The 27,023-nt window shown below is 37.4% G+C and overlaps 1 protein-coding gene across 2 annotated transcripts in view; it reads left to right on the plus strand.

Annotated features, from left to right (window-relative positions):
- Positions 1–27,023, plus strand: part of LOC132391268 (palmitoyltransferase ZDHHC20-B-like) — a 115,906-nt gene that overhangs the window by 75,174 nt on the left and 13,709 nt on the right. Inside the window, exons 8-11 of one of the 2 annotated variants that reach the window (XR_009511153.1) lie at positions 14,532–14,664; positions 14,934–15,060; positions 20,934–21,023; positions 22,608–23,436. Coding sequence is in view for 1 of the 2 variants with exons in the window: in XM_059964210.1 (XP_059820193.1) it covers positions 14,532–14,664; positions 14,934–15,060; positions 20,934–21,023 (350 nt within the window). In the remaining variant the exon portion in view is untranslated. The remainder of the gene's footprint in view (positions 1–14,531; positions 14,665–14,933; positions 15,061–20,933; positions 21,024–22,607; positions 23,437–27,023) is intronic. The other variant, XM_059964210.1, reaches the window with a different exon arrangement.

Genomic DNA, 27,023 nt, shown 5'->3' on the forward strand with positions numbered 1-27,023 from the left:
GATTATACATTGTCAAATTTTTTCAGAATTACGGACTTTTATGAACATTTATGCACCAAATGAAAATGATGCAAAATTCATAGAAGAAGTTTTTTTTTTAATTTGGCTGATGCACATGATAAAATATTAATAGGTGGAGATTTTATTTTTTGTTTAGATCCAGTTTTGGATAGGTCAACTAAAGTTGCTACAAAATCAAAAGTATTAAAACTAACTTTATCATTAATGAAAGATTTAAACCTGATTGATATATGGAGAAAAAAATAATCCAAGAGAAAGAGATTATTCATTTTATTCAAATAGACATAAAACTTACTCAAGAATTGATTTTTTTTATTATCAAAAAATATTCAGGATAAAGTGAAAAGTGTGGAATATAAAGCAAGAATACTGTCAGATCATTCCCCCTTGATAATGACAATGATAATGATGGATAAGGAGGAATCGATCTATAGATGGCGATTTAATTCAATTTTATTAAAATGTCAAGATTTTTGTGATTTTATGAAAAAACATTCAATTTTTTTTTGGATACAAATTTACATTCAGTTGAAGATAAAATTGTATTATGGGAAGCAATGAAAGCATATTTAAGGGGTCAGATTATAAGTTAAACATCTAAAATTAAGAAGGAATACGTGGCAGAAATAGATCAATTGGAAAAAGTTATTATAAAGTTAGAAAAAGAATCTCAAAGATATATGACAGAAGAAAAACGAAGACAACTTGTTAATAAAAAATTACAATATAATACACTCCAGACATATCATACAGAAAAAGTAATTATGAGAACTAAACAAAAATATTATGAATTAGGCGAAAGATCACATAAGATTCTTGCTTGGCAGTTGAAAACAGAACAGGCTTCTAAAACAATAAATGCAATTAGAACAAGTGTAAATAAGGTTACTTATAAACCTTTAGAAATTAATGAAACTTTAAAAATTTTATACTGAACTATATCAATCAGAATCACAAAATAAGATTGCTGAGATAGATAAATTTTTATCACAAATAACCCTTCCAAAATTAAATTTGGAAGAACAGAAAGGATTACATATGCCCTTTACATTAAAAGAGTTGAAGAAGCTTTAGGATCACTTCAGAGTAATAAATCCCCAGGAGAAGATGGTTTTCCTCCTGAATTTTATAAAAAATTTAAGGATTTATTAATTCCTCCTTTTATGGAATTAATATATCAAGTGGAAAGAATGCATAAACTCCCACAATCTTTTTTAACAGCGATCATAACTGTATTGCCAAAAAAAGATAGAGATCCTTTAAAACCAACATCATATAGACCTATTTATTTGTTGAATACAGATTATAAAATAATAGCAAAAATTTTATCTAATAGAATATCTAAATATTTACCAAAACTATTACATATGGATCAAACAGGTTTTATTAAAAACAGACAATCAATGGATAATATAACCCGGTTACTTTATATAATTCATTTGGCACAAAAAAGAGAGGAAATGAGTGTGGTAGTTGCTTTGGATGCAGAAAAAGCATTTGATAGATTGGAATGGGATTTTTTATTTAAGGTATTGGAAAAATATGAGTTAGGAAAATCTTTTATACAATGGATTAAAACTTTAAATACTAATCCTCAAACTAAAGTAGTTACAAATGGTCAGATTTCAACAGCATTTTGCTTAACAAGGTTAACTAGACAAGGCTGCCCATTATCACCTGCTTTATTTGTATTGGCAATAGAACCATTAGCTGAATTAATTAGAACAGATTCAGACATTGGGGGCTTTAGAGTTAATCAAGAAGAATATAAGATTAATTTATTTGCTGATGATGTTTTGATTTATTTAACAAACCCATTACAATCTTTGGAAAGATTATCTTTTAGATTGGAAGAATATGGGAAAGTATCAGGGTATAAAGTAAATTGGGATAAAAGTGAAATTTTACCCCTTACCAAAGGAAATTATAATCAATGTTGATTAGTAACTCATTTTCGATGGTCAATAAATGGGATAAAATATTTAGATATTAGAGTTGATAATACTGTAAAGAATTTATATAAACAAAATTATTTGCCATTATTAAAAAGGATCTTGATAAATGGATGATGTTACCAATAACATTAATAGATAGAGTTAATGCTGTAAAAATGAATATATTTCCTAGATTGCAATATTTATTCCAAACTTTACCAATACAATTACCTCAGAAGTTTTTTCAAGAACTGAATAAATATGTAAGGAAATTTCTTTGGAAAGGAAAGATGTCAAGAATATCATTGGAGAAATTGACGTGTAAATTTGATTTAGGAGGGTTACAACTTCCAAATTTTAAGAATTATTATAAAGCAAATCAACTTAGATTTACTGCGTCTTTTTTTGATGAAAAAAAAACCGGCATGGATTAGAATAGAATTAGATAAGATAGGAGAAAACATACCAGAAGATTTTATATATAAATGGGAATCCAAATGGATAAGGGGAAAAAAAGAATCTCCTATATTAAGACATTTGATTGATTTGTGGAATAAGGTAAATATGGATGATGAGATAAAGAAATCTTTATTAGCAAAAAGAACTTTAATTCAAAATAGGCTTATTCCTTTTACAATGGATAATAAACTTTTACATAATTGGTTCCAAGAGGGGACTGAAGGAGTTATATTGATGTCGTTTGAGCAATTAAAAAATAAATATAAAATATCAAACAACACTCTTTTCTGTTATTTTCAATTAAAGGCTTATTTACAAGAAAAGCTGGGTCAAACAATGTTGATGCCAAAACCTAGTGAAATAGAAATATTAATTCAAAAAGGAAAAATTTTAAAAATTACGTCTTGTATGTACAATTTGATTCAAAAACAGACAATTGAATCTGGAATTCATAAATCAAGACAAAAATGGGAATCTGATTTGAATGTTAAAATTGATGGAAAAAGTTGGTCAAGATTGTGTTCTGATAGTATGATAAATACAATAAGTGTTCGACTTAAATTAATACAATATAATTTTTACATCAATTATATATACCACAGAAAATAAATAGATTAAATTCAAATATGTCTGTCCAATGTTTTCAATGTAATCAAGAAATTGGTGCTTTTTTACATTCTACTTGGTCTTGTTTTAAAATTCAACCATTTTGAATAAATTTAAGACTTTTATTGGAACAAATTACTGGAGTACAATTCCCACATAGTCCAATGTTATTTTTATTAGGAGATATTGAAGGGACAATACCGAAACTTAAATTGAATAAGTATCAGAAAAAATTGATAAAAATTGCATTGGCAGTAGGTAAAATAGTTATCGCAGTTACTTGGAAATCTGATTTATATTTAACTATGGATCGTTGGAATAATGAAATATATAGTTGTATTCCACTTGAAAAAAATTGCATATAATCTAAGAAATGAATATGATATATTTTTGAAAATTTGGCTCCCATACATACAAAAGGGATTAAATATATAGGTCCTTTGAGATAAAATTATAAAGTAATTGGGGAAAGTAAAAATAAATATTAAAATTATTTTGAACTCCATGGAGCATGTGGGGATCCTCCGATATCCAGGCAATCTTTTCTCTTCTTTCTTTCTTTCTTTTTTTTTATTTCTTTAGATAAGGGTTAAGGGGGGAGGATCAATATTATTTTTTTTTTCGTTACATTTATTCTTTGCAATTTTCTAAAAATAAATAAATAAATAAATAAATAGATAGAAAGAATAAGGACATACAGTGTACTTCAGTGATATTCAGTATGGTACATACATGTTGTTACTCCTAATCTAACTTTATACGGTCACTTTTTTATATTTTGTTCAAAACTACCTTTCTTTAAAACAAGAAGTGAAGAATGTATTTTTCTGTCTAATATACCGATATCATTCTATCAGGAGGATATGTGCTGTATTCTCTTAACTAAATTGTTATTATGAAAATGCCTATTGGTGGAAAGATTTTGTTTAATCTCAATAAGCATGCAAAAGTTTCCAGCAAACTTTTGTTAAAATTCTTTTATAAACCTTTATTCCAGAATTACCTCAGCAGAAAATGAGGAAGAAATCAAATATTTAAATATTTTGAATATCATATAAAAATAAACTTCTGTAAATATTTTGCTCATTTTCTGAAATAGAAACTTACTGATCAACCTTATTGATCAGCTCTCTAGAATTGTAAGATGGCTTGAATAATGACTGGCAAATTTTCAGTAAATTAAAACAGAAACTTACTCTAAACAAATAAATGGTCAATTAATTTGAGTAATCCACAAGGTTGCCATCTAATTTTCAAAAGCTATAAAATAAAATGTTGTCCTCAGTGAAGGAATGTGGACTTGTAAAATTGAAGGCAGCCACCATAAAATTTCAAACAATATTTTCAATTAACCCTGAATCAAATTTGTTTTTCCATTTTTTGCATGCAGCTGTTACATTCCATGTTTAACTAAATCTAATCTGAAACAGGTGAACACGGTTCCCAAGTGAAACATAGAAAACCTACAGCACAATACAGGCCCTTCGGCCCACAAAGTTGTGCTGAAAAGGTCCCTACCTTAGAAATTACTAGGCTTCCCATAGCCCACTATTTTTTTAAGCTCCTTGTACCTATCCAAAAGTCTATCATATCCACCTACACCACCGTTGCTAGCAGCCCATTCTACGCACTCACCTTCCTGCGTAAAAAATCTTACCCCTGACATCTCTGTACCTACTCACCAACACCTTAACCCTGTCCTCCATTTCAGCCCTAGGAAAAAGCCTCTCACATGATCAATGCCTCTCATCATCTTATCCACCTCTATCAGGTCACCTCTCATCCTCCGTCACTCCAAGGAGAAAAGACCAAGTTCACTCAACTTGTTTTCATAATACGTGCTCTCCTATCCAGGCAACATTCTTGTAAATCCCCTCTGCACCCTTTCTATGGCTCCCACATCCTTCCTGTAGTGAGGCAACCAGAAGTGAGCACAGTACTCCAAGTGGGGTCTGACCAAGATCCCATATAACTGCAACATTACCTCTCAGCTCCTAAATTCAATTCCATGATTAGTGAAGGCCAATACAACGTATGCTTTCTTAACTACAGAGTCAACCTGCGCAGCTGCTTTGAGCATCCTTTGGAATCGGACCCCAAGATCCCTCTGATCCTCCACACTGCCAAGAGTCTTACCATTATACTATATTCTGCCATCATATTTGACCTACCTAAGTGAATCACTTCACACTTACTCAGTTTGATATGGTACCAAGCAATTTAGATAAGTGGGATCCATGTTCTGTGCTGGATCAGCTCTTGAGAATGACAAATATTAACTCCATATGTTTGGGTAGATTATTGCATGGAGCAAAGGTGCATATGTGGACTTAAAGTAAAGTTATGATGGAACTCTAATGTCATGCTGCATCATTAACTAGCCCTACAAACTAATGTCGAGTCGCTCACTTGAATAATGAGTAATTGAGTAAGGTATCAAAAGAATGCTGGTATTCTCAGAACCAGACACCAGCTTAACAGTGCGTACGATAGATTGACATGTCATTTGAGGTTTTGTTTTATGAAACATAGCATTCTTAGCTTTGCTCTGAAGAAAAGCTCTGGAGGTCTGCTTTTGACTATGACAGCTCTTCAGCTGATCACATCAATCCAAATTTTTTCCTAAGTATCTTGTTTATCTTGACTAATGTTTCCTTCATTATTTCCAAAAAGGCTATAACTTGTATTCTGCAGTCCTCATTATCATCGGTGCATGACTTCAGCTTATTTGCCATGTGTTCCTATAGCGTTGTGCATCAGATATTAGTCCTCAGTCTTGTAGCAGCAAAAATTGTGAGTGTCACCTGTTTGATTTATGCTTTTTAAAATACTTAGTAATACAGTCTATTTTGAGTATGCCACACCAATTCCTCCCTGTTCGGCAGTGTAATTTCATTGCATTTATTATAAAGTCAATAATCAGTTGTCAGATTTCATAAGTTAATTGATATATAAATGGTATATCTAAATATTTTCCTCATTTTTGGTAATGAATTATTACATTAGAGTGGTGTAATATATCCACTAATGTCTTTTGTGTCTTTTTCTGTATATCACACCAAAACATTCTCGTCAATTTTATTTGATAGTCAAAATATTTACTTTTTGAATGTGGCATTGAAGCTTATTTCAAATTCAATATAAATAAAAAAAGACATAACTAGATTTGCACGTATGCACTATTTAAAATAAATTAGATACATTTATGCTACAAATACTAATTCATGTTTTCAGACATAGCTGTATTGCTTCAGATCACTAGAGACATTCTCTAAATATTAATGATCAAGTTGCAAAAGTAAATGACAATATCATCAACACTGCAGATGTCAGGGCGACATAGGCTGGTAAAGTATGATGGCATAAGGCAGATAAAGTTTAATATAGTTCTGGAAGGAAAAACTATGAGAGGAAGAATAATTTCCCAAGTTGCAGAACATTCACAAATGTCTGAAGTCGTGAATGGAATACGTTTTTTTTAAATTATTGTGAATCCGTGGTTATATAAACAAAGGTACAGAGCAAAAATATAAATGTAGTTATTGTTAAACATTTTATAAGTTGCTATCCGTTCCTAGGCATCACAATTCAGAAAAGAGTTCAAGGCCGTGGAGGGACTGCATAGACAGTTTATTAATTTACAAGTATTTCACTATAATAAAGTCTAGGCTTTACCATAAATGAAAAGCAAAATCTTCTTCTCAGAAATGTAACAAAAAACAATCTGCAGCGTACCAGTTTTTGTTTTTTGTTTGGTATTGTTCATTTTAATTTAATTCCATATCAAGCTAGAATCAATCAGTACAATGTCAGTTCAAGGTGGTACTCTCTAAATGACAAGCATATAGTTGAGAAATGGTTAGCTGTCACTTCAGTGAGAGGTGTAAGTCTTAGGTCATATCTGCTCTCTCCTAAAGAGTGAAAGCAGAACATTTTGGCAGTATCTTTGGATCATGTTGCCTTTTGACCTTTCAAAGATTGTATGATTGACACTATGCAAACCAAGGCATAAGCAAATATCTTCTTAAAATTAAAGATGATGTTAGTGAGCTTCACTGATTGAAGTACCACACAAATTCACATTAAACTGCATAACCTGTGTGGGTTTTTCTATGTTAATTTCAATTTTGATTCCTGGACTAGAAAAGTGGGCATTGGGAACCAGGTTCAACTCATCATATTTTCACCTGATTCAATTCTCTTTAATGCTGACCACATATAGTTAAGTCTGATATTCCAATGTTTATTGAGGAATTATAAGACCATGAGATGTAGCAGCAGAATTAAGCCATTTGATCCATTGAGCCTGCTCCACTGTTCAATCATGGCTGATCCTATTTTCCAGTCAGCTTCAGTCGCCAGCCTCCTCCCCGTAACCTTTGATGCTGTGTCCATTCAAGAACCTATCAAGCACTTCCTTAAATACACTCAATGACCTGGCCTCCACAGCTGCCTGTAGTAGTAATAAATTCCACAAATTCACAACTCCCTGGCTAAAGAAATTTAACTGCATCTTTGTTTTATCTTGAGGCTGTGCCCTCTTGTTCTAGACTCCCCCATCATGGAAAACGTCCTTTCACATCTACTCTGTCTAGGCCTTTCAACATTTGTAAGGTTTCAATGTGATTCCCCCTCATCCTTCTAAACTCCAGGAAGTACAGAGCCAGAGCTATCAAACGTTCCTTGTATGATGACCCTTTCATTCCCAGAATCATCCTTGTGAATCTTCTATGAACCTTCTCCAATGCCAACACATCTTTTCTATTATCCAAATCATAGATATACAGCATAAAAAGAAGCAGCCCTACACCAACCCCTGTGGAACAGCACTAGTCACTGGCAGCCAACCAGAAAAGGATCCTTTTATTCCCACTTGCCTCCTACCAATCAGCCGCTGCTCTAACCATAACAGTAACTTTCCTGTAATGTCATGGGCTCTTAACTTGATAAGCAGCCTCAATTGTAGCACCTTGTCAAAGGCCTTCTGAAAGTCCAAGTATACAACATCCACTGCATCCTCTTTATCTATCCTACATGCAATCTCCTATAATAATTCCAACAGGTTTGCCAGGCAAGATTTTCCCTTAAGGAAACCATGCTGACTTTATCCTATCTTGTCCTGTGTCACTAAGTACTCCAGAACCTCATCCTTAACAATTGACTCCAACATCTTCCCAACCACTGAGGTCAGGCAATATATTGTCAAGTGTCCTGTGTTTCCTGAAGTCGCAATTGTTCTTGTGATTCAGGTAGAAATTTAGATCCTGCTGTGCCGTATTGAAAATTCTTATAATGTGCTTTATTGAAATCAAACATGTAAAAGTTTGAACTGTTTGAACATCTAATTTACTGTTTGTGACCCTCTCAAGATAGAGGTCCTGAAGAGACAATAAATGGAATATTACCTGAAAGTGCAGTTTGAAACACAATTATTTACACAAAGAAAAAATATACATATAGAAATGTTGATTTGCTGTTTCTGTGGTTATTTCATATTTTATTTCTTGCATGTGTAGGAGCAAATGAATCCTACTTCCTAAAACAGGTGACACAATAGATGGCTCAATTTTCAGATATGTTTATGTACAAATAGAATGTTGTACACAAACAACTTCATGATTTCCCCATCCCATTCCCATCCATGGCTATTTGCATGGTACATGAATCAATTAATTAATCTAGTTTTCATTAAAGTGTGTCTTTATTTGTATATAGCTTTGTCGCAGGAAATCATCAGTGAATTGCCCTAAGGTAAAATACCATTGCATTCCTTATTTGGTGTACTTTGGTATTGAAATGCAGTGTGTTTGGCTTTGATATTACAATTGCAAAAGGTATATTATTTTTCGTAATTCAGTGTATATTTTTCATGTTTTAAACTAATTATACTGATTCCCCTAAGAATTTCCAGCAAGCAGATATTTGTGTCTCAGCATGTCTTTAAATTTTCACTTGAACCTTTCCCTTTGCACGGGGAAAGATAGAAGCCCAAGATGAATAAGAAATCAGATGTCAGTGCATCTTACTGCCTACTCCATTGTGACAGTTGCAGAGCAGTGACATAGTGAAGAGAAGGATCAGATATACTTGCTCTGTACACCAGGATCACGTGCAGATAGAGTGCAGCAGCTTTTTGATTTGTTTCACTTTTTAACAATATTTTAATATATTCTTAATTAAATTGTTTTATAAATTATTTCTTTAAGGTAACAGTATCAGTTTGTATTTTAATTCTCATGAGTATAAAGTTTTCAAAAATACTTTCCAAAGCTATACAGTTAAAGGATAAGGGAAGTAATTTTGCTTTCTGCCATGCCCAAGTAACTGGTTGAATGATGAGTCTTCCTTTCAGTAGATACTTTTCAAGCATACTTTCATTTTACACTTGAGTTGTATAGCAATTATATGGCAGGTGATGTGCTTATAGGGAGAATTTGATGGATGGGTATGAAAATCTTAGGTAACTGTAATAAAATTGGCATTTGCTCAGTTCTGTCTTACTGATAAAATAATTGCAGGTATAGGTTTTCTGTGTATGCTCTATCAAAAGCACAGGTCCTGGATTTAATAACAGATTCAAAGCAGTTTTATCAGTTTGTTTTGCTGGAACACATGTCAAATTCAGCCAATGCCACCAGGTCTGTGATAGTTCATGCCAACACAAATTTTAAAAAAACATTATTGGGTTGCAAGGGCCTCAAGTTCAATAATGTATTATGGGGTTGTTATACTCAAAACAGTTTGATTTATAGCATAAAATCAGTTATATTATGTATTTGTACACAGTAGGATTTTCTTTGTACTCTGGTAACATTAGCAAATTAAAAGTAACATTATAAGTAACATTACCAAATTTGCTGATGACACAAAGCTGGGTGGCAGTGTGAAATGTCAGGAGGATGTTATGAGAATGCAGGGTGACTTGGACAGTTTGGGTGAGTGGCAGATGCAGCTTAATGTGGATAAATATGAAGTTATCCACTTTGGTGGCAAGAACAGGAAGGCGGATTACTATCTAAATGGAGTCAAGTTAGGAAAAGGGGAAGTACAACGAGATCTAAGTGTTCTTGTACATCAGTCAAGGAAAGCAAGTATGCAGGTACAGCAGGCAGTGAAGAAAGCTAATGGCATGCTGGCTTTTAATACAAGAGGAATTGAGTATAGGAGTAAAGAGGTCCTTCTGCAGCTGTACAGGGCCCTGGTGAGACCCCACCTGGAGTATTGTGTGCAGTTTTGGTTTCCAAATTTGAGGAAGGACATTTTTGCTATTGAGGGAGTGCAGAGTAGGTTCACAAGATTAATTCCTGGAATGGCGGGACTGTCATATGTTGAAAGATTGGAGCGACTGGGCTTGTATACACTGGAATTTAGAAGGATGAGAGGGGATCTGATTGAAACATATACAATTATTAAGGGATTGGACACACTGGAGGTAGGAAGCATGTTCTAGCTGATGGGTGAGTCCAGAACTAGAGGCCACAGTTTAAGAATAAGGGGTAGGCCATTTAGAACAGAGATGCAGAAAGACTTTTTCACTCAGAGAGTGGTGGATATGTGGAATGCTCTGCCCCAGAAGGCAGTGGAGGCCAAGTCTCTGGATGCATTCAAGAGAGAGTTAGATAGAGGTCTTATAGATAGTGGGGTCAAGGGATATGGGGAGAGGGCAGGAACGGGGTACTGATTGTGTATGATCAGCCATGATCACAGTGAATGGTGGTGCTGGCTAGAAGGGCTGAATGGCCTACTCCTGCACCTACTGTCTATTGTCTATTGGTGACATCAATCCACATGTAACACCCACTTTGCACTTGTGAAGTTATGGATATTGTAAGTCATGCACAGGAAAACAGCTGATAACATGCTCTCCAAATGTACTTTTTAAAAAGTCTTGTGCTTTGAAATGTTTTGCAAGTCTGGATAAATGCTGAGATCAAGATAGCATGTGATTCTTGTCTATTTTGGGTCCTTTACTTGTGCTGCTGCAGGAGAGAAGAAGAGAAACTGAACCTCGTGTCTTATTAGAGACTTATTCCTGGTTGTGACTGTCTGAAGAATATTGTATCCGTTTAAGAAGTTAATGATTAAAAAAAAGATGCTAGAAATCTGAAGTAAAAACAGAAAATACAAGAAATACGCAGCTGAAGCATTACTAATGAAGGGTTTTCTGTCTAAAACGTTAATTCTTTTTCTCTTTCTATATATTAAGCCTGACCTGAGTGTTTCTGGCATTTTCTGTTTTTCCTTATTGTATTAAGAGATTTAGCTAACATTCCTAAGGCAGTGATAACTGAGACTGGTCTACGTCTGGATTGCTCTGCCTAAAATTCTGAATCATTCTTGGCAATGCCAGATCTCTCAACTTGTGCTCACTCCTGTCTGTTTGATACCACAGGTATTCTTTATGCAGAAAGGAGTAATAATAAAACTGAGATACAAATTAGAAATAGGACTACACCATCCACCCCTTCAAATTTACTTGAAGGTCTTGGCTGATCAGACTGTGGTCTCCACTGCATTCTGATTAATTTCTGACAGGGCACATGCAGTAACCTTTCATCCCCTTGTTTATAGTGTATCTACCACTATCTTAAAAATAATCATGATTTTACTTCCGTTGCCCTTCAAAAATCAGAATTCCAAAGACTTGAAACTTAGTTTTTTTTAAAGAAATGTCTCTTAAATGCACAGTCCAAGATTCTCCTGCAAGGTAAGCATCTTCTCTGCCCTCCCTTTTGAGATCTCTCAGAACCTGGTGTTTCAATCAAGTTTTCTCACAGTCTTCTGTAGTCTTCTGTGAGCCTAACGCTGTCCAAGCTTTATTCATAAAACAACTATCCATTCTAGGTAAAATTTCCCTTGTTTATGTTTCCAAAGCATTAATATATATTTTAATAAAGGCCAGCAAGCATTCTGATGTGCAAATTTACCAGGATTACTGGCTTTTTAACTCTGGGACAGATAGCATGTAATCCTTATGGTCAATGAAATGCATCAAGCAGAATTGCATGAAATGTTCCTCTTGATCATCCAGATGCACTGCACTGTCATTATAATTATTCTTTTGTACCGATTGAACAAAGGCCATCATCATTCCTGTCCTAATTGTGCTAGAGAGCAGAATTAAAACTCCAGCTTTTGGATCAATAACAGCCTCTTGGAGAATGATGAGCTTCCATGTCCAGAAAACTCAGATCGCTGTAGTATTTGTGTGCCTTTTATGTTTCTTGTATCAACCATGTCAAAATGTGTGCACATGCAACAAGAGGGAGCAGAAGGGGAAGAGGATGAAGGTGGTAAATGCTAACAGAGATCCCTTAGAACTCAGTGATTTACTTTAGAAAATCACTCCTAAGTTCGGGGCTCAAACACAAAAATAGTTCTTGCCTAATTACAGCAAACATCTTAGAGATTTCATCATTTTCCTTTAATGTTCAATGGCATTGCTATTAAACATTTCCCAACAGGGACAACCTTGAGATTACAACTAATGAGAAAATTAGCAAAACCAAGCAAATTATTACTGTGAATGGAAAAACAAATTTAAGGCTGCATATGCATTAGTGAGGAACTAGACTCCTTAATTAGCTTGCTGAGCAGATTGAGAATGTGCACCCAACAGCCATCAGGTGTGATGGAATTAGAGTCCAGGGAATAAGTAGGCTTCAAATATAGTATCCTGAGGCATTGCTCCCCTGTATATCCTAATTGATAGCAGGTTGGCTGCCAAGGACTAAGTTTTGATACCCCTGGTAGAGATATTTAAATCTATTGAGTATTTTTTAAAATACTTTAAAAAATGAAAAGTATTAAAACATTCAAATAATTTTTAATGGGGTTGCCATAATGCATCTTTGAGTATGCCACATTTGTGGAATAACATAAGAAGTGAATCTTGCTTCAACTATTGCTGATCTACTGTTGGATTTAATAGAGCAGATAGGATCTGCTAGCTTCTGATCTTCAGCGCAATCAGAACGCTGACTACACATGTGTGAAAGTTGAAGACATTCTGAGCTCCACATGGCTGATGACCTACAACTTTCTTTGGACCACTATCCATCAGCCAGCATTATCAAAATACTACCACTTATAGAAAAACAATCCTGAAAATTCAGCAATATGCCAAATCCATCACTTGTCACTGGTTGTTATGCAGCTAATTCAGTGACATTCAGTATACTGCAAATGAGAGAGACTGGGACATAATAAAGTTTACTCTACAGTCAGCTGCTGCAATCTGCCACTGTGAGCTATCTTCTCTTGCAGTAGAAGAAAGAGTATTAGGAAATGTGTGGCAATGTAATGGTATAATGTGCCTGTCTGAGTGCTATGGGATTGTTTGTGTTGGCAGCTGCAGTTTGTTGCTGGTTCAATTTAAACATGTGAAGTTATTAAATTTCTTGTCTCTTGGAACTTCAGTCCTCTACTTTCTTGAGGGCATTGATAAGTGTCCCTCATTTCTGCACTTGGAGGCTGGATGATCTTCTTACAGATGTGCATTCTCTTGTGTGTGCTGCTGCTGCTGTTACTACTGTAGGCATGACATCTAATCACACTGGTCAGTTTTGGTGGATGGGCAGAACTCTAGAGAATACTTGCTCTTAAGATTTGAAGATTTTTTTAAAGTTGCATTGCTGTGTACCCAGGTATGTGCATGAGCTGTATGCATGAAGCCTAAGAAAAGATTTTTCACAGATGCTGTACCTAAAGTATAGCTGTGAGGATAGCACACTAAACTTGGACTGTATTTTAGACTGGAAGGTGTTTCTTTGTGGAATAGGAGTTGCATAGGTCAAGAACAGTTCATGCAGAAGTCCTACAAATTTAATTGCAAGGCTCCTTTAAGTACACTTACTAACCACAAGCAATCTGATTCACAGGTTAGGGGTCTTTTGGTTTCCAAAAGATTAACGTTATGGGAGGAGTGGATTTGATCATGAAATCTGGATCAGGGAATTCCATTCACAGATTTGAAAGCAAAGAGCAAATACTGGGCAGAACAGTTGACGGTGGTGGAGGGAATGTTGGGAAAGAGCAAGAGGTAGTGGTCAGGAGGATCCCTTGGGACCAGGCTAATTATAATAATGGAAGAAATTTATTGCCTACCTTGGAACTGGAAGAAACTCTACTGTCCTTTTTACCCTGTAAGTAGTATTATAAATGTCATGGTGATCAGGTGGATTCAAAACTTCCCACTTGAATGACAGGTTAAAATGAAAGTCAGCAGGGTTGCTGTGATATTTGATGCAACCTAAAAAGATTGTCATTTTCTAGGAGAAAGCTACAGTCAATTTAAGTCTTTGGAAAACCAGTTAATGATCCAGGCCATTTGCTAACAAGTTATGTATTTCTGAAGACTTAACATTTTGCTTTTAAATAAATATAGAAAAGTTAGATTTAACCATGCAAGTAGAGTGTTGAAAGAAAACTGTTAGAAAATTACTACATTAGCTTACTGTTAGTTATGTTTATAATTATTATGTGTAGCTGAAGTTATTTTTGCTTTAATAGGGTGATCTGCCAGATACACATGCAAAATTCCATGTCTTGTTTCTTTTCTTTGTGGCGGCAATGTTCTTCATCAGTTTACTGTCACTCTTCAGTTACCACTGCTGGCTGGTTAGCAAAAACAGGTCAACAATAGGTAAGAGTCTCTAATTACTCAAATAATCAAATCTAACTTCCAAAATGAAAAACACACAGCAATCATATTTTGCATTGCTGCTTCTTACAATTGTTTTGGTCAAGAAAAGAGAATGCTAGCATTCTTTTTTGTGACTGGCCAATTAATGTCAAGGACTTTCCACTTTAAATTTATGCAGCAGGATATCAGTCTACAAAAATATATTATATTTTTGATTTGATGACAATATTGTACTGCTGTTAACCTGGCACTTTTATCACCCTCCCCAGAGGCTTTCCGAGCACCTGTTTTTCGAAATGGTCCTGACAAAAATGGATTTAGTCTTGGAGTTACCAAAAATATAAAACAGGTGTATGGTGATCAAGTAAAATATTGGCTGCTGCCTATTTTTACAAGGTATGTTTGGTTCAGAGAAAAACTAAGTACATGATCACTGATCTGAGATCATAGGGTGAACAAAATTCTTAAGTTGGTGGCAAGTTGAAAATCTGCTGAGTGAGAATTTTTTGCAGAATGGGAAAGACTTTAATTCATATATTCAAATGCATAAGTTTAATACGTCCAATCAATTAATTAGTCTTAATTCATTTAAAAAACAAATGAGATGAAGTTATGTTGAAAACTAATTTCATTAGAGATGTCAATGTAGGAATGCACTGCCAGTGGGAGTTTTGCAGAATAATATAATCCCAGATAACCACATCTCTGTTTGAAGTTTGCAATTCAAACTTTGAACCAAAGCTTTAACTGAAGTCAGAGGGTTGGGTATTATGATTTAGTCCGGAGAATTGTTTCTACAGTTTGACACCAGAGATGATCTTCAGGCTAAAGAGGTGTGGTTAGTGGTCAGGTATTAAAGGGTGTGACATCAGCAGTTGCTCATTTATGAAGAACTGAGGTTGCCGTGGAGATTGCCAACCCAATTGTAATTTCCTCTGTTCATGTGGTCAAAAAATTGACACACATCACACTTGTACATATCTTCCCTTTCAGATACAGAAAACCCCAAATAATGCAGGACCACTGGCAAGACAAGTTAGTTAGGACATTCAAATAAGCCGTCAAACTAATTGTGCCTTTTAATGTAAAGGGAATTAATTAAAACAAAATTTTAACATCAATTAACTCCATTTTGATTTCCTGCAGGAAGCCATTTTTGCGAACCCTGGCAATGCCAGGCTCCCTCTGGATTTTAACCCCCAGTACAGGATTCAGATACAAGAATTTTAATTTGTACCATAAACGGTTATCATGACAAAGCATTTTCTATTGGAGCATTTAACATTAAAAATCAATGAGTCCTTTGGACTACTTAAATAATATTGGCATTCTATCACAGTTTAATAGAGTGATTACAGCCTTGATTAACTTGGAATTATTTTTAAATTGTTTGGCAATCTTAATCTAAACTCTATTAAGGGGCAGAAGGTAATTTTAGATATCTGAAGAATAAAGTAGTGAAATGAAAAAAAAACAAGCAGTTTAAGGACAGGAGTCTTATTAAGATCAGGGGAAGAAAATAGCAAAAACAAGACATTATTTCTCAGTGTTGTATTGTGAATTTATCAGTAGATGAATTGATGGAAGAAATAGAGATACAAGTGGGTTTGATCTTGTAGCCATTATTTGCAGGTCATTTCAGGGTACTTTATCTTTTTTTTAAATAGGTAAAGTAAGAAAGGTAGTTAGAAAACACTGATAATAACGATAAAGGTATAGGGAGATTTCTTTTGCAAGAGATCAGAATGTAGATTCAACATGCAGAGAACCAAAAAATAACAAGAGGAGAACATGTAACAGTTGTTGATGGATTAATTTTCTAAATTGGCTACTTTAGAATCATTTCAGGATTGCTCTAATTTTATGTACATTTCTAAACAATACATTTCCTTTTTCTTTCATTTTTAATTTGACAATAATATATAACAGTAGGCTATATAGTACTCTACAAAAGTCTTAGGCATTTAGTTATATATATGTGTCTAAGACTTTTGCACAGTACTGTATGTGGTGAGATTACTGAGAAAGATTGTGAAATTAAATGTGTGACTGAAGATAAAAGTAAGCATTTAATGAAATCATAATTTCTTAAGGAATGTACATAAAGCCCTTATAAAATAAAAATTCCACTGTAAAAGCTGAACAGTTATGATTAATTTTGAGGAAGTTAAAGAAGCTGCTAAATTTAGTTCTAAAAATCCACATAAGGTGTTCAAGAGAGTGAGAGAGACCAGATAAAATATGACATTAATTTAGGAAGAAATGCAGAGATCCAGATGTGGGAATCTAAAGTAAGATAGAAAAGTACTTATCAGATGCTGTATCTCTGGAAAACCAAACTGTTAATATTAATCTGCAAATAATCTAAAGCATTCTTTTTGTGTTTCTCCACAAAATGCTTGACTTGACTGGCAGAATATTTACAGCATTTAATATTTTCTTTAACAGTACAAAGATTGTGAGAACCTTTAAGTATTGCAAAAAGTACTGATGTAAATGTGAATCCTTTAAAAGGAAGAACCAGAAATTGTAATGGCAAACTAGACCTGCACACATAATGGCAGCTGAGAATTGTGGGGATATAAGAATCTAATGAAAACAGGGAGCCTAAGATAATTATTTGGAACTAAAATTTGGAAATTTACAGGACCTAAGGTTTTTATTGTAGGATTTTAAGAATAGGTTCAGAGTAAAGAGAATAATCGCACTTAAGGTAATGATAATGTCACAGTTTGGCCTCTGTACTCTTCAAGGAAAGCAAAAGTAACCATACACATGGAAATGGCTGTTGAACACAGGCTTGACTTCAATAATGCCCTGTTCAAAACTCTATATCAAGGAAGTCTTGAAGAATAATCTCTGGAACAATATTTTATCTTGTGAAACTTTAAAGTAAAATAAAAAGTAGTAATTGATTATTTCATTTTAAAAGCTAAAGGATCAAAGTGATGTCATATATTAACCTAGTATAAACATAAATCAAGCTGCGATTAGAATTTTGAAACACTTATAATTTGAGAAATGCCATAAATTAATCCATTTACTAACTGATAAATGAAATATTTAAAAATTGCGTAGAATTTTTACAAGGCCAAACCCAACCTATATATTCTATCTGTCATATTCTATATCGTCTCTCAAACTCTCTTGAACATCTTATGTGGATTTTTTGAACCTACCATACAATAGCCCACTCTACCCCAATGTTCAGATTTACCCATTCTCCACTTTAAATCTAGCAGCATCTTTAACTTCCTCAAAATTAGTCCTAACTGTTCAGTTTTTACTATGGAATTTTTATTCTACAAGCTCTTTTAAAAAAGCCTACAAGGCCAGACCCAACCAGTTCCCCTCCACCACCCCGCTCCTCCATCTAATGGACGTCCTCACACTTAATAATTTCTCCTTCGGTTCCTCCTACTTCCTTCAAACAAAAGGTGCAGCCATGGGCACTCATATGGGTCCCAACTATGCCTGCCTCTTTGTTGGCTACATGGAACAGTCTATGCTCCCAGCCTACACTGGTGACCATCCCCTTCTTTTCCTACACTACATCGACAACTGCATTGGTGCTGCTTCCTGCATCTATGCAGAGCTCATCGACTCTGTCAACTTTGCCTCCAACTTCCACCCTGCCCTCATACCTGGTCAATTTCTGACACCTCCCTCCTTATTTTTGAGCTCACTGTCTCTGCCTCTATCTCTGAAGACAGCTTATCCACTGATGTCTACCAATAACCCACAGACTCTCAAAGCTACCTGGATTATACCTCTTCCCATCCTGTTACTTGTAAAAACGCCATTCCCTTCTCTCAATTCCTCTGACTCCACTGCATCAGCTCTCAAAATGAGGCTTTTCATTCCAGAACAAAGGAGATGTCCTCCTTTTTCAAAGAAGAGGACTTCCCTTCCTCCACTATCAATGCTGCCCTCAGCCACATCTGTTCCATTTCATGTGTGTCTGCTCTTACCCCATCCTCCCGCCACCCTACCAGAGATAGGGTTCTTCTTGCCCTCACCTACCATACCACCAACCTCCACATCCAGCACATAATTCTCCAGAACTTCTGCCATCTCCAAAGGGATCCCACCACCAAACATATCTTTCCCTCGCCCTTCACTTTCTGTTTTCCACAGGGATCGCTCCTTACACAACTCCCTTGTCCCATTGTACATCTCTCCCCATTGATCTCCCTCCTGGCACTTATCCTTGCAAGTGGAACAAGTGCTACACCTGCCCCTGCAACTCCTCCCTCACTACCATTGAGGACCCCAAACAGTCCTTCCAGGTGAGGCGACCCTTCACCTGTGAGTCTGTTGGGGACATCTACTGTATCTGGTCTTCCTGGTGTGGCCTCCTGTGTATTGGTCAGACCTGACGTAGATTGGGAGACCCCTTCACTGAGCACCTACGCTCCATCCGCCAGAAGGAGCGGCATCTCCCAGTGGCCACCCATTTTAATTCCACTTCCCATTCTGATATGTCGATCCATTGCCTCCTCTACTATTGTGATGACACTGCACTCAGGTTGGAGGAGCAACACCTTATATTCCATCTGGGTAACCTCCAACCTGATGCAACATCGATTTCTCAAACTTCTGGTAGTGCCACCCCTCACCATTCCCCATCCCTTTCTCTCTCCCTCGGCTTATCTTCTTGCTGCCCATCACCTCCCCCCTTTCTTCCATGGCCGCCTGCCTTCTCCTATCAGGCTCTCCCTTCTCCAGCACAGTATCTCTTTCATCAATCAACTTCCCAGCTCTTTACAGTATCAGTTATGTGTTTCTGTCTCCCCTCACCCCACCTTTTAAATCTACTCAATTTTTTTTTCTTCAGTCTTGCTAAAGGGTCTTGGCCTGAAACATCAATTGTACTTTTTTCCATAGTACTGCCTGGCCTGCTGAGTTCCTCCATCATTTTCTGTGTGCGTTGCTTGGATTTCCAGCATCTGCAGATTTTTCTCTTCTTTTAGATTTTTTTTTAATGTTTGCTGATAAATATTAAAAGGAAACAATAGTTTATCTTAAGTTTTAATTGTCCCTATGCTGAAAATGTTGAAGGAGGCAGAATGGTGGATGTTTTCTTATATAGACTTTAGTAAGATATATGACAAGGTTCTGCATAGAAGGCTGGTCCAAATGTTTAAAACACATGGGATCTAAGGTAAGCTGATAAATTGGTTCCAAAATTGGTTTGGTAATAGAAAGCAAAAGGTTTTGTTGGAAGGTCCTTTCAGATTAGAGGTCGTAACCATATTGTAGATATGTTACAGGAATAAAAGCTGAATTAGATGTAAATATAGTAGATATGATTACATTTGCAGATGAAAGTTGGTGCTGTTATGGAGGGCAAGGAAGGTTGTCTAAGGCTACGGCCAGTTACGGCTTGTATAATAAAATGGGTAAAGCATTGGCAGATGGAATTTCCTCTCAATAAAAGCAAAGTGATATACTTTGGGTTGTCAAATGGGGCTTGAACATTACAGTAAATAGAATGCTAGAGGATGGTAACGAACAGTGGGAGCTTGTAGTTCAAGTTCATTGTTCCCTGAACATGACAGCATGGATAGATGGTGAAGAAAGCATATGGCATGTTTACCTTCATGAGTCAAGGTAAAGAATATAAAAGTTTGACATTATCTTGCAACATTATAAAACACTAGTTACATTGTACTTGCAGTATTGTGTGCAGTTTTGGTTGGCACACAGTAGGAAAGATACGGTTGCATTGGAGAGAAGACAGAGGAGATTCAACAAGATTTTCCCTGAATTGGAGGACTTCAATAATGTGGAGAGATTGGATTGACTGGGTTTGTTTTCCACAGAGAAAAGGAGGTTGGAGGGTCACTTCTTAATGACACATAAAATTAATAGCACCCTAGGTAAGTTCAGTGGTTAAAATATTGGATACCAAAGCAAGAAGGTGTCAGTTTAAGATGTGAATTAAAGGAGAATTAAGGGGAGAGTTTTTGTTTGCACCGAGTATGATTGATATCCAGAACTCATTGCCACAGGGCGTAGCCAGACACAATTACAATGTTTAAGACCCATTTAGACAGGCATTTAAAGGAGCAAGGTATAAAATGATACAGAGTACAGGCAAAAGGTCGGCATGTTTGCGGTGAAGGGCCCACTTCTATGCTGTACAATTCAATTACTCTAATGTATAAAATTAATTTAGTGTTTTAACCATGTTCAAATCTGTACTTTCATGAGGATTACCTTTGTTGTTGATGAAAATATATTACTTGTCTATTTTTACCATTCAGTCTAGGTGATGGGTGTTCTTATCCAACGCGCCTGGTCAGCCAAGATGTAGAGCAACCGAATACAATCAACCACAGTGAATCAGCTAAAAAGTATATATACTGTTCTTGAATTACTCTGTTAATATGAGTAGCTATTAAGCCAGTACTTCATTTAGTTAACTCCATTTGCAATTGATTGGCTCAATTGCAAAACTGTTCAAGCCAACAGTGATAGATAAACTTCCAAATGCAATAATTAGCAAGAATAAATGCTTATTGAAATAACTTGTGAGGATGTTGAAACTTCTGACTTATGAAAATAAACTTAATATTTTCTTCTATCCTTTGTAATACCATTAAATATGCTGGTTGCTATATATTAGGCTTCACTAGTTCAACTATGGGAGGCCCATTTAATCGTTTGGAAAGTTCTTTCAAACTTGACCACCAAATAATCACTGTATTTGGCCAAGTCTTCAGATGCATTTGGGCTGCATTTTAATCCCCATACATGAAGTTGGGGTCAGCTTTTAAATATGGGAGCATAACAATCTCACCCTCAATCCCCACACACTTTAAAGCTTCACACACTTAAGATAAAAAGAGGCAGCCATTCTTCTCACAGGAGGCAAGTTTGGAAGCTCCCATTATAAGCTCACTTCTGGGACATGATGAGCAGGACTGATTATATGTGAACACAAAGTATACTGCAGATGCTGTGGTCAAATCAAGATGTACAAACAAGCTGGATGAACTTAGCAGGTCGGGCAGATGACTGCTGATTTCAACAGATGCTGCCCGACCTGCTGAGTTCATCCAGCTTGTTTGATTATATGTGACTTGCCTAATCTCTTCCCTCCTCACCAGTAGCCTCATCTACAGACACTTAAGTTTTGGGAATTCCTGTTACATAAGAACAGGAGTAGGCTATCTGGCCCATTGAACCTGTTCTGACGTTCGGTAAGATCATAGCTGATCTGACCACGGACTCAACTCTACCCACCTGCCTTTTCCCCATAACCATTAATTCCCCTACAATGAAATAATCTACCCATCCTTGTCTTAAATATATTTACTGAGATCGCCTCCATGCTTTGTTGTGCAGAGAATTCTACAGATTCACAACTCTTTGGGAAAAGCCGTTCCTCCTCATTTCTGTCCTAAGTATACTCTGCCAAACCTTGAAGCAGAATATACACCTCCCCTAGTTGTTGTCTCACCTACCAGTGGAAACAATTTTCCTGCCTCTATATCATCTATCCCTTTCATAATTTTATATGTTTCTACAAGATCTCCTCTCATTCTTCTGAATTCCGGTAAGTACAGTCACAGGCAACTCAATCTGTCCTCACAGTCTAACCGCCTCATCTCTGTAATCAACCTGGTTAACCTCGTCTTTACCACCTCCAAAGCCAATATATCCTTCCTCAAGCAGGGAGACCAGAACTACATGTAGTACTCCAGATGCGACCTCACCAATTGCCTGTACAGTTGCAGCATAACCTCCCTGCTCTTAAACTCAGTCCCTCGAGCAATGAAAGCCGATATTCCATTTGCCTTCTTGATAGCCTGCTGCACCTACAAACCAACCTTTTGCAACTCATGCATAAGCACTCCCAAGTCCTTCTGCGCAGCAGCATGTTGCAATCTTTTACCATTTAAGTAATAGTCTGATCTTCCATTTTTCCTCCAAAGTGGATGACCTCGCATTTACCAACATTACCAACTGTCGGGAAGTGGCCTGGTCGAGGGAAGTGGCCTGGTGTGAGAAGTGCTAGTCTTTGGCTCGAGAGTTTTCGGCGAGGAGACTACGCCAGGCACAATTGCAGAGGGTGAAGACATGACCGCTAAGCTGATTCAGTGTGCTACGTGCATGATGTGGGAGGTCAGGGACACTGATGGTGACCCCGGCTGCTACAGCTGTGGAAAGTGTGTCCAGATTCAGCTTCTGAAGCAGCATGTTGCGGCACTGAAGAAAGAACTAGATTACCTCAGGTTTATCCACGAAAATGAGGGTTTTCTGGACAGGACCTACAGTGAGGTCGTTACACCAAGGATACCGGAAGAGAGAAAGGGGGCGACGATGAGGAAGGAAAGGATGCTTGAAGTACAGGAGACCCCAGGGGATGTACCTCTCGTAAACAGGTTCACCTTCTTGGAAGCTGTCAGGACAGAAGATACTGCCAGTCTGAGCGGCAGACAGGTCTGCAAGCTGAAAATTGGTGCAGAAGCAGAGCCGAGGAATCAGACATCAGGAAGAATCGTGGTGGTAGGGGACTCCATAGTAAGAGGTACGGAAAGGGGTTTCTGTGGCAACAGGCAAGATTTAAGGATGGTGTGTTACCTCCCTGGTGCTAGGATGCAGGACATCATGGACCGATTGCAGGGAATCCTCAAAGGTGAAGGTGAACAGCCGGAAGTGGTAGTGCATGTCGGCACAAATGACATCGGGAAGAAGAGGAAGGACGTTCTGCAGCGGGACTTCAGAGAACTCGGAAGAAGGCTGAAAAGCAGGACTTCCAGGGTGGTTATTTCTGTTTGCTTCCAGTTCCTCGTGCTGGAGAGGGCAGGAACAGGGAGATAATGGATCTGAATGTGTGGCTGAGGAGCTGGTGCAGGAAGCAAGGATTTCCATTCTTGGACCATTGGGATCCATTTTGGGGTAGGGATGAATTGTACAAAAGGGACGGGTTGCACCTTAATAGGCGGGGGACCAGCATTCTGGCAGACAGGTTTGCCACTACAACACGGATGTGTTTAGACTAAGTAGTGGGGTGGGGGGATGAACTGGAAATATAAGGATGGAGTTAAAGGGCAAGTGAAAATAAGAAAAGTTAAGAAGGACAACAGAATCAATGGAGTAGAAAGCTCAAGAAGAGATCATACAGTATGGCCAAGTGAAATAGGAATTGATATGAAAGGAGGGGGCAGTACCGAATTAAAAGTATTATATATGAATGCACGAAGTATAAGGAATAAAGTAGATGAGCTTGAGGCTCAGTTGGAAATTGGCAAGTACAATGTTGTAGGAATAACTCAGACATGGCTTCAAGCGGACAGGGCCTGGGAAATTAATATTCAAGGATATACATCTTATCGAAAGGACAGACTGACTGGCAGAGGGGGTGGGGTGGCTCTGTTGGTGAGGAATGGTTTTCAGTCCCTGTGAGGGGGGACATAGAATCTGGGGATGTAGAGTCAGTATGGATATAACTGAGAAATTCTAAGGGTAGAAAGACCCTAATGGGAGTTATCCACACGCCCCCAAACAGCAGTCTGGATGTAGGGTGTAAGTTGAATGAAGAGTTAGAATTGGCATGCCGCAAAGGTAATGATACAATTGTCATGGGGGATTTCAACATGCAGGTAGACTGGGAGAATCAGAATGGTACTGGACCCCAAGAAAGGGAGTTTGTGGAGTGCCTCTGAGATGGATTCTTAGAACAGTTTGTACTGGAGCCTACCAGGGAGAAGGCAATTCTAGATTTAATGTTGTGCAATGAACCGGATTTGATCAGGGACCTCGAGGTAAATGAACCATTAGGAGGTAGCGACCATAATATGATATGTTTTAACCTACAATTTGAGAAGGAGAAGGGAAAATCGGATGTGTCAGTATTACAGTTGAACAAAGGGAACTATAGAGCTATGAGGGAGGAGCTGGCCAAAGTTCAATGGAACAATACCCTAACATGGGAGACAGTGGAATAAATATGGCAGATATTTCTGGGAATAATGCAGAAGGTACAGGATCAGTTCATTCCAAAGAGGAAGAAAGATCCTAAGGGGAGTAAGGGGCGGCCGTGGCTGACGAGGGAAGTAAAGGGCAATATAAAAATAAAAGAGAAGAAGTATAACATAGCAAAGATGAGCGGGAAACCGGAGGACTGGGAAGCTTTTAAAGAGCAACAGAAGATAACAAAAAAGGCAATACGCCAAGAAAAAATGAGGTACGAAGGTAAACTAGCCAAGAATATAAAGGAGGATAGTAAAAGCTTCTTTAGGTGTGTGAATAGCAAAAAAAAAATAGTTAAGACCAAAATTGGGCCATTGAAGACAGAAATGGGTAAATTTATTATGGGGAACAAGGAAATGGCAGATGAGTTGAACAGGTACTTTGGATCTGTCTTCACTAGGGAAGACACAAACTATCTCCCAGATGTAATAGTGGCCAAAGGAACTGGGGTAAAGGATGAACTGAAGGAAATTTATATTAGGCAAGAAACGGTGTTGGATAGACTGTTGAGTCTGAAGGCTGATAAGTCCCCGGGACCTGATGGTCTGCATCCCAGGGTACTTACAGAGGTGGCTCTAGAAATCGTGGACGCATTGGTAATCATTTTCCAATGTTCTATAGATTCAGGAACAGTTCCTGCTGATTGGAGGGTGGCTAATGTTGTCCCACTTTTCAAGAAAGGAGGGAGAGAGAAAACAGGTTAGCCTGACGTCAGTGGTGGGAAAGATGCTGGAGTCAATTATAAAAGAGGAAATTACGACACATTTGGATAACAGTAAAAGGATCAGTCCGAGTCAGCATGGATTTAGGAAGAGAAAATCATGCTTGACTAATCTTCTGGAGATTTTGAGGATGTAACTATGAAAATAGACAAGGGAGAGCCAGTGGACTTCCAGAAAGCTTTTGATAAAGTCCCACATAGGAGATTAGTGGGCAAAATTAGGGCACATGGTATTGGGGGTAGAGTACTGACATGGATTGAAAATTGGCTGGCTGACAGGAAACAAAGAGTAGTGATTAGAGGGTCCCTTTTGGAATGGCAGGCTGTGACCAGTGGGGTACCGCAAGGTTCGGTGCTGGGACTGCAGTTGTTTACAATATACACTAATGATTTAGATGAAGGGATTAAAAGTAATATTAGCAAATTTGCTGATGACACAAAGCTGGGTGGCAGTGTGAAATGTCAGGAGGATGTTATGAGAATGCAGGGTGACTTGGACAGTTTGGGTGAGTGGCAGATGCAGCTTAATGTGGATAAATATGAAGTTATCCACTTTGGTGGCAAGAACAGGAAGGCGGATTACTATCTAAATGGAGTCAAGTTAGGAAAAGGGGAAGTACAACGAGATCTAGGTGTTCTTGTACATCAGCCAATGAAAGCAAGCATGCAGGTACAGCAGGCAGTGAAGAAAGCTAATGGCATGCTGGCTTTTATAACAAGGAATTGAGTATAGGAGTAAAGAGGTCCTTCTGCAGCTGTACAGGTCCCTGGTGAGACCCCACCTGGAGTATTGTGTGCAGTTTTGGTCTCCAAATTTGAGGAAGGACATTCTTGCTATTGAGGAAGTGCAGCGAAGGTTCACAAGGTTAATTCCTGGAATGGCGGGACTGTCATATGTTGAAAGATTGGAGTGACTGGACTTGTATACACTGGAATTTAGAAGGATGAGAGGGGATCTGATTGAAACATAGACGATTATTAAGGGATTGGACTCACTGGAGGCAGGAAGCATGTTCCCGCTGATGGGTGAGTCCAGAACTAGAGGCCACAGTTTAAGAATAAGGGGTAGGCCATTTAGAACAGAGATGCGGAAAAACTTTTTCACCCAGAGAGTGGTGGATATGTGGAATGCTCTGCCCCAGAAGGCAGTGGAGGCCAAGTCTCTGGATGCATTCAAGAGAGAGTTAGATAGAGGTCTTAGATAGTGGAGTCAAGGGATATGGGGAGAGGGCAGGAACGGGGTACTGATTGTCATTGATCAGCCATGATCACAGTGAATGGCGGTGCTAGCTAGAAGGGCCAAATGGCCTACTCCTGCACCTACTGTCTATTGTCTATTATGCTCCATCTGGCAGACCCTTGCCCACCAATTTATATCTCTCTGACTCTTTGCATCCTCTGCATAATTTGCTTTTCCGCTCTATTTAGTGTCACCAGCAAACTTAGATACACCGCACACTGTCCCCTCTTCCAGATTGTTAATATATATTGTGAACAGTTGCAGGCTTAGCACCGACCCTTTGGCACACTGCTCACCACTGATTGCCAACCAGAGAAACATCCATGTATCCCAATTCTCTGCTTTCTCTTGATTAACCAAACCTCTATTCGTGCTAATACATCACCTCCAACTCTATGCATTCTTATCTTATGG

The sequence above is a fragment of the Hypanus sabinus genome, chromosome 3 (assembly GCF_030144855.1).
Source record: "Hypanus sabinus isolate sHypSab1 chromosome 3, sHypSab1.hap1, whole genome shotgun sequence".
NCBI lineage: Eukaryota > Metazoa > Chordata > Chondrichthyes > Myliobatiformes > Dasyatidae > Hypanus > Hypanus sabinus.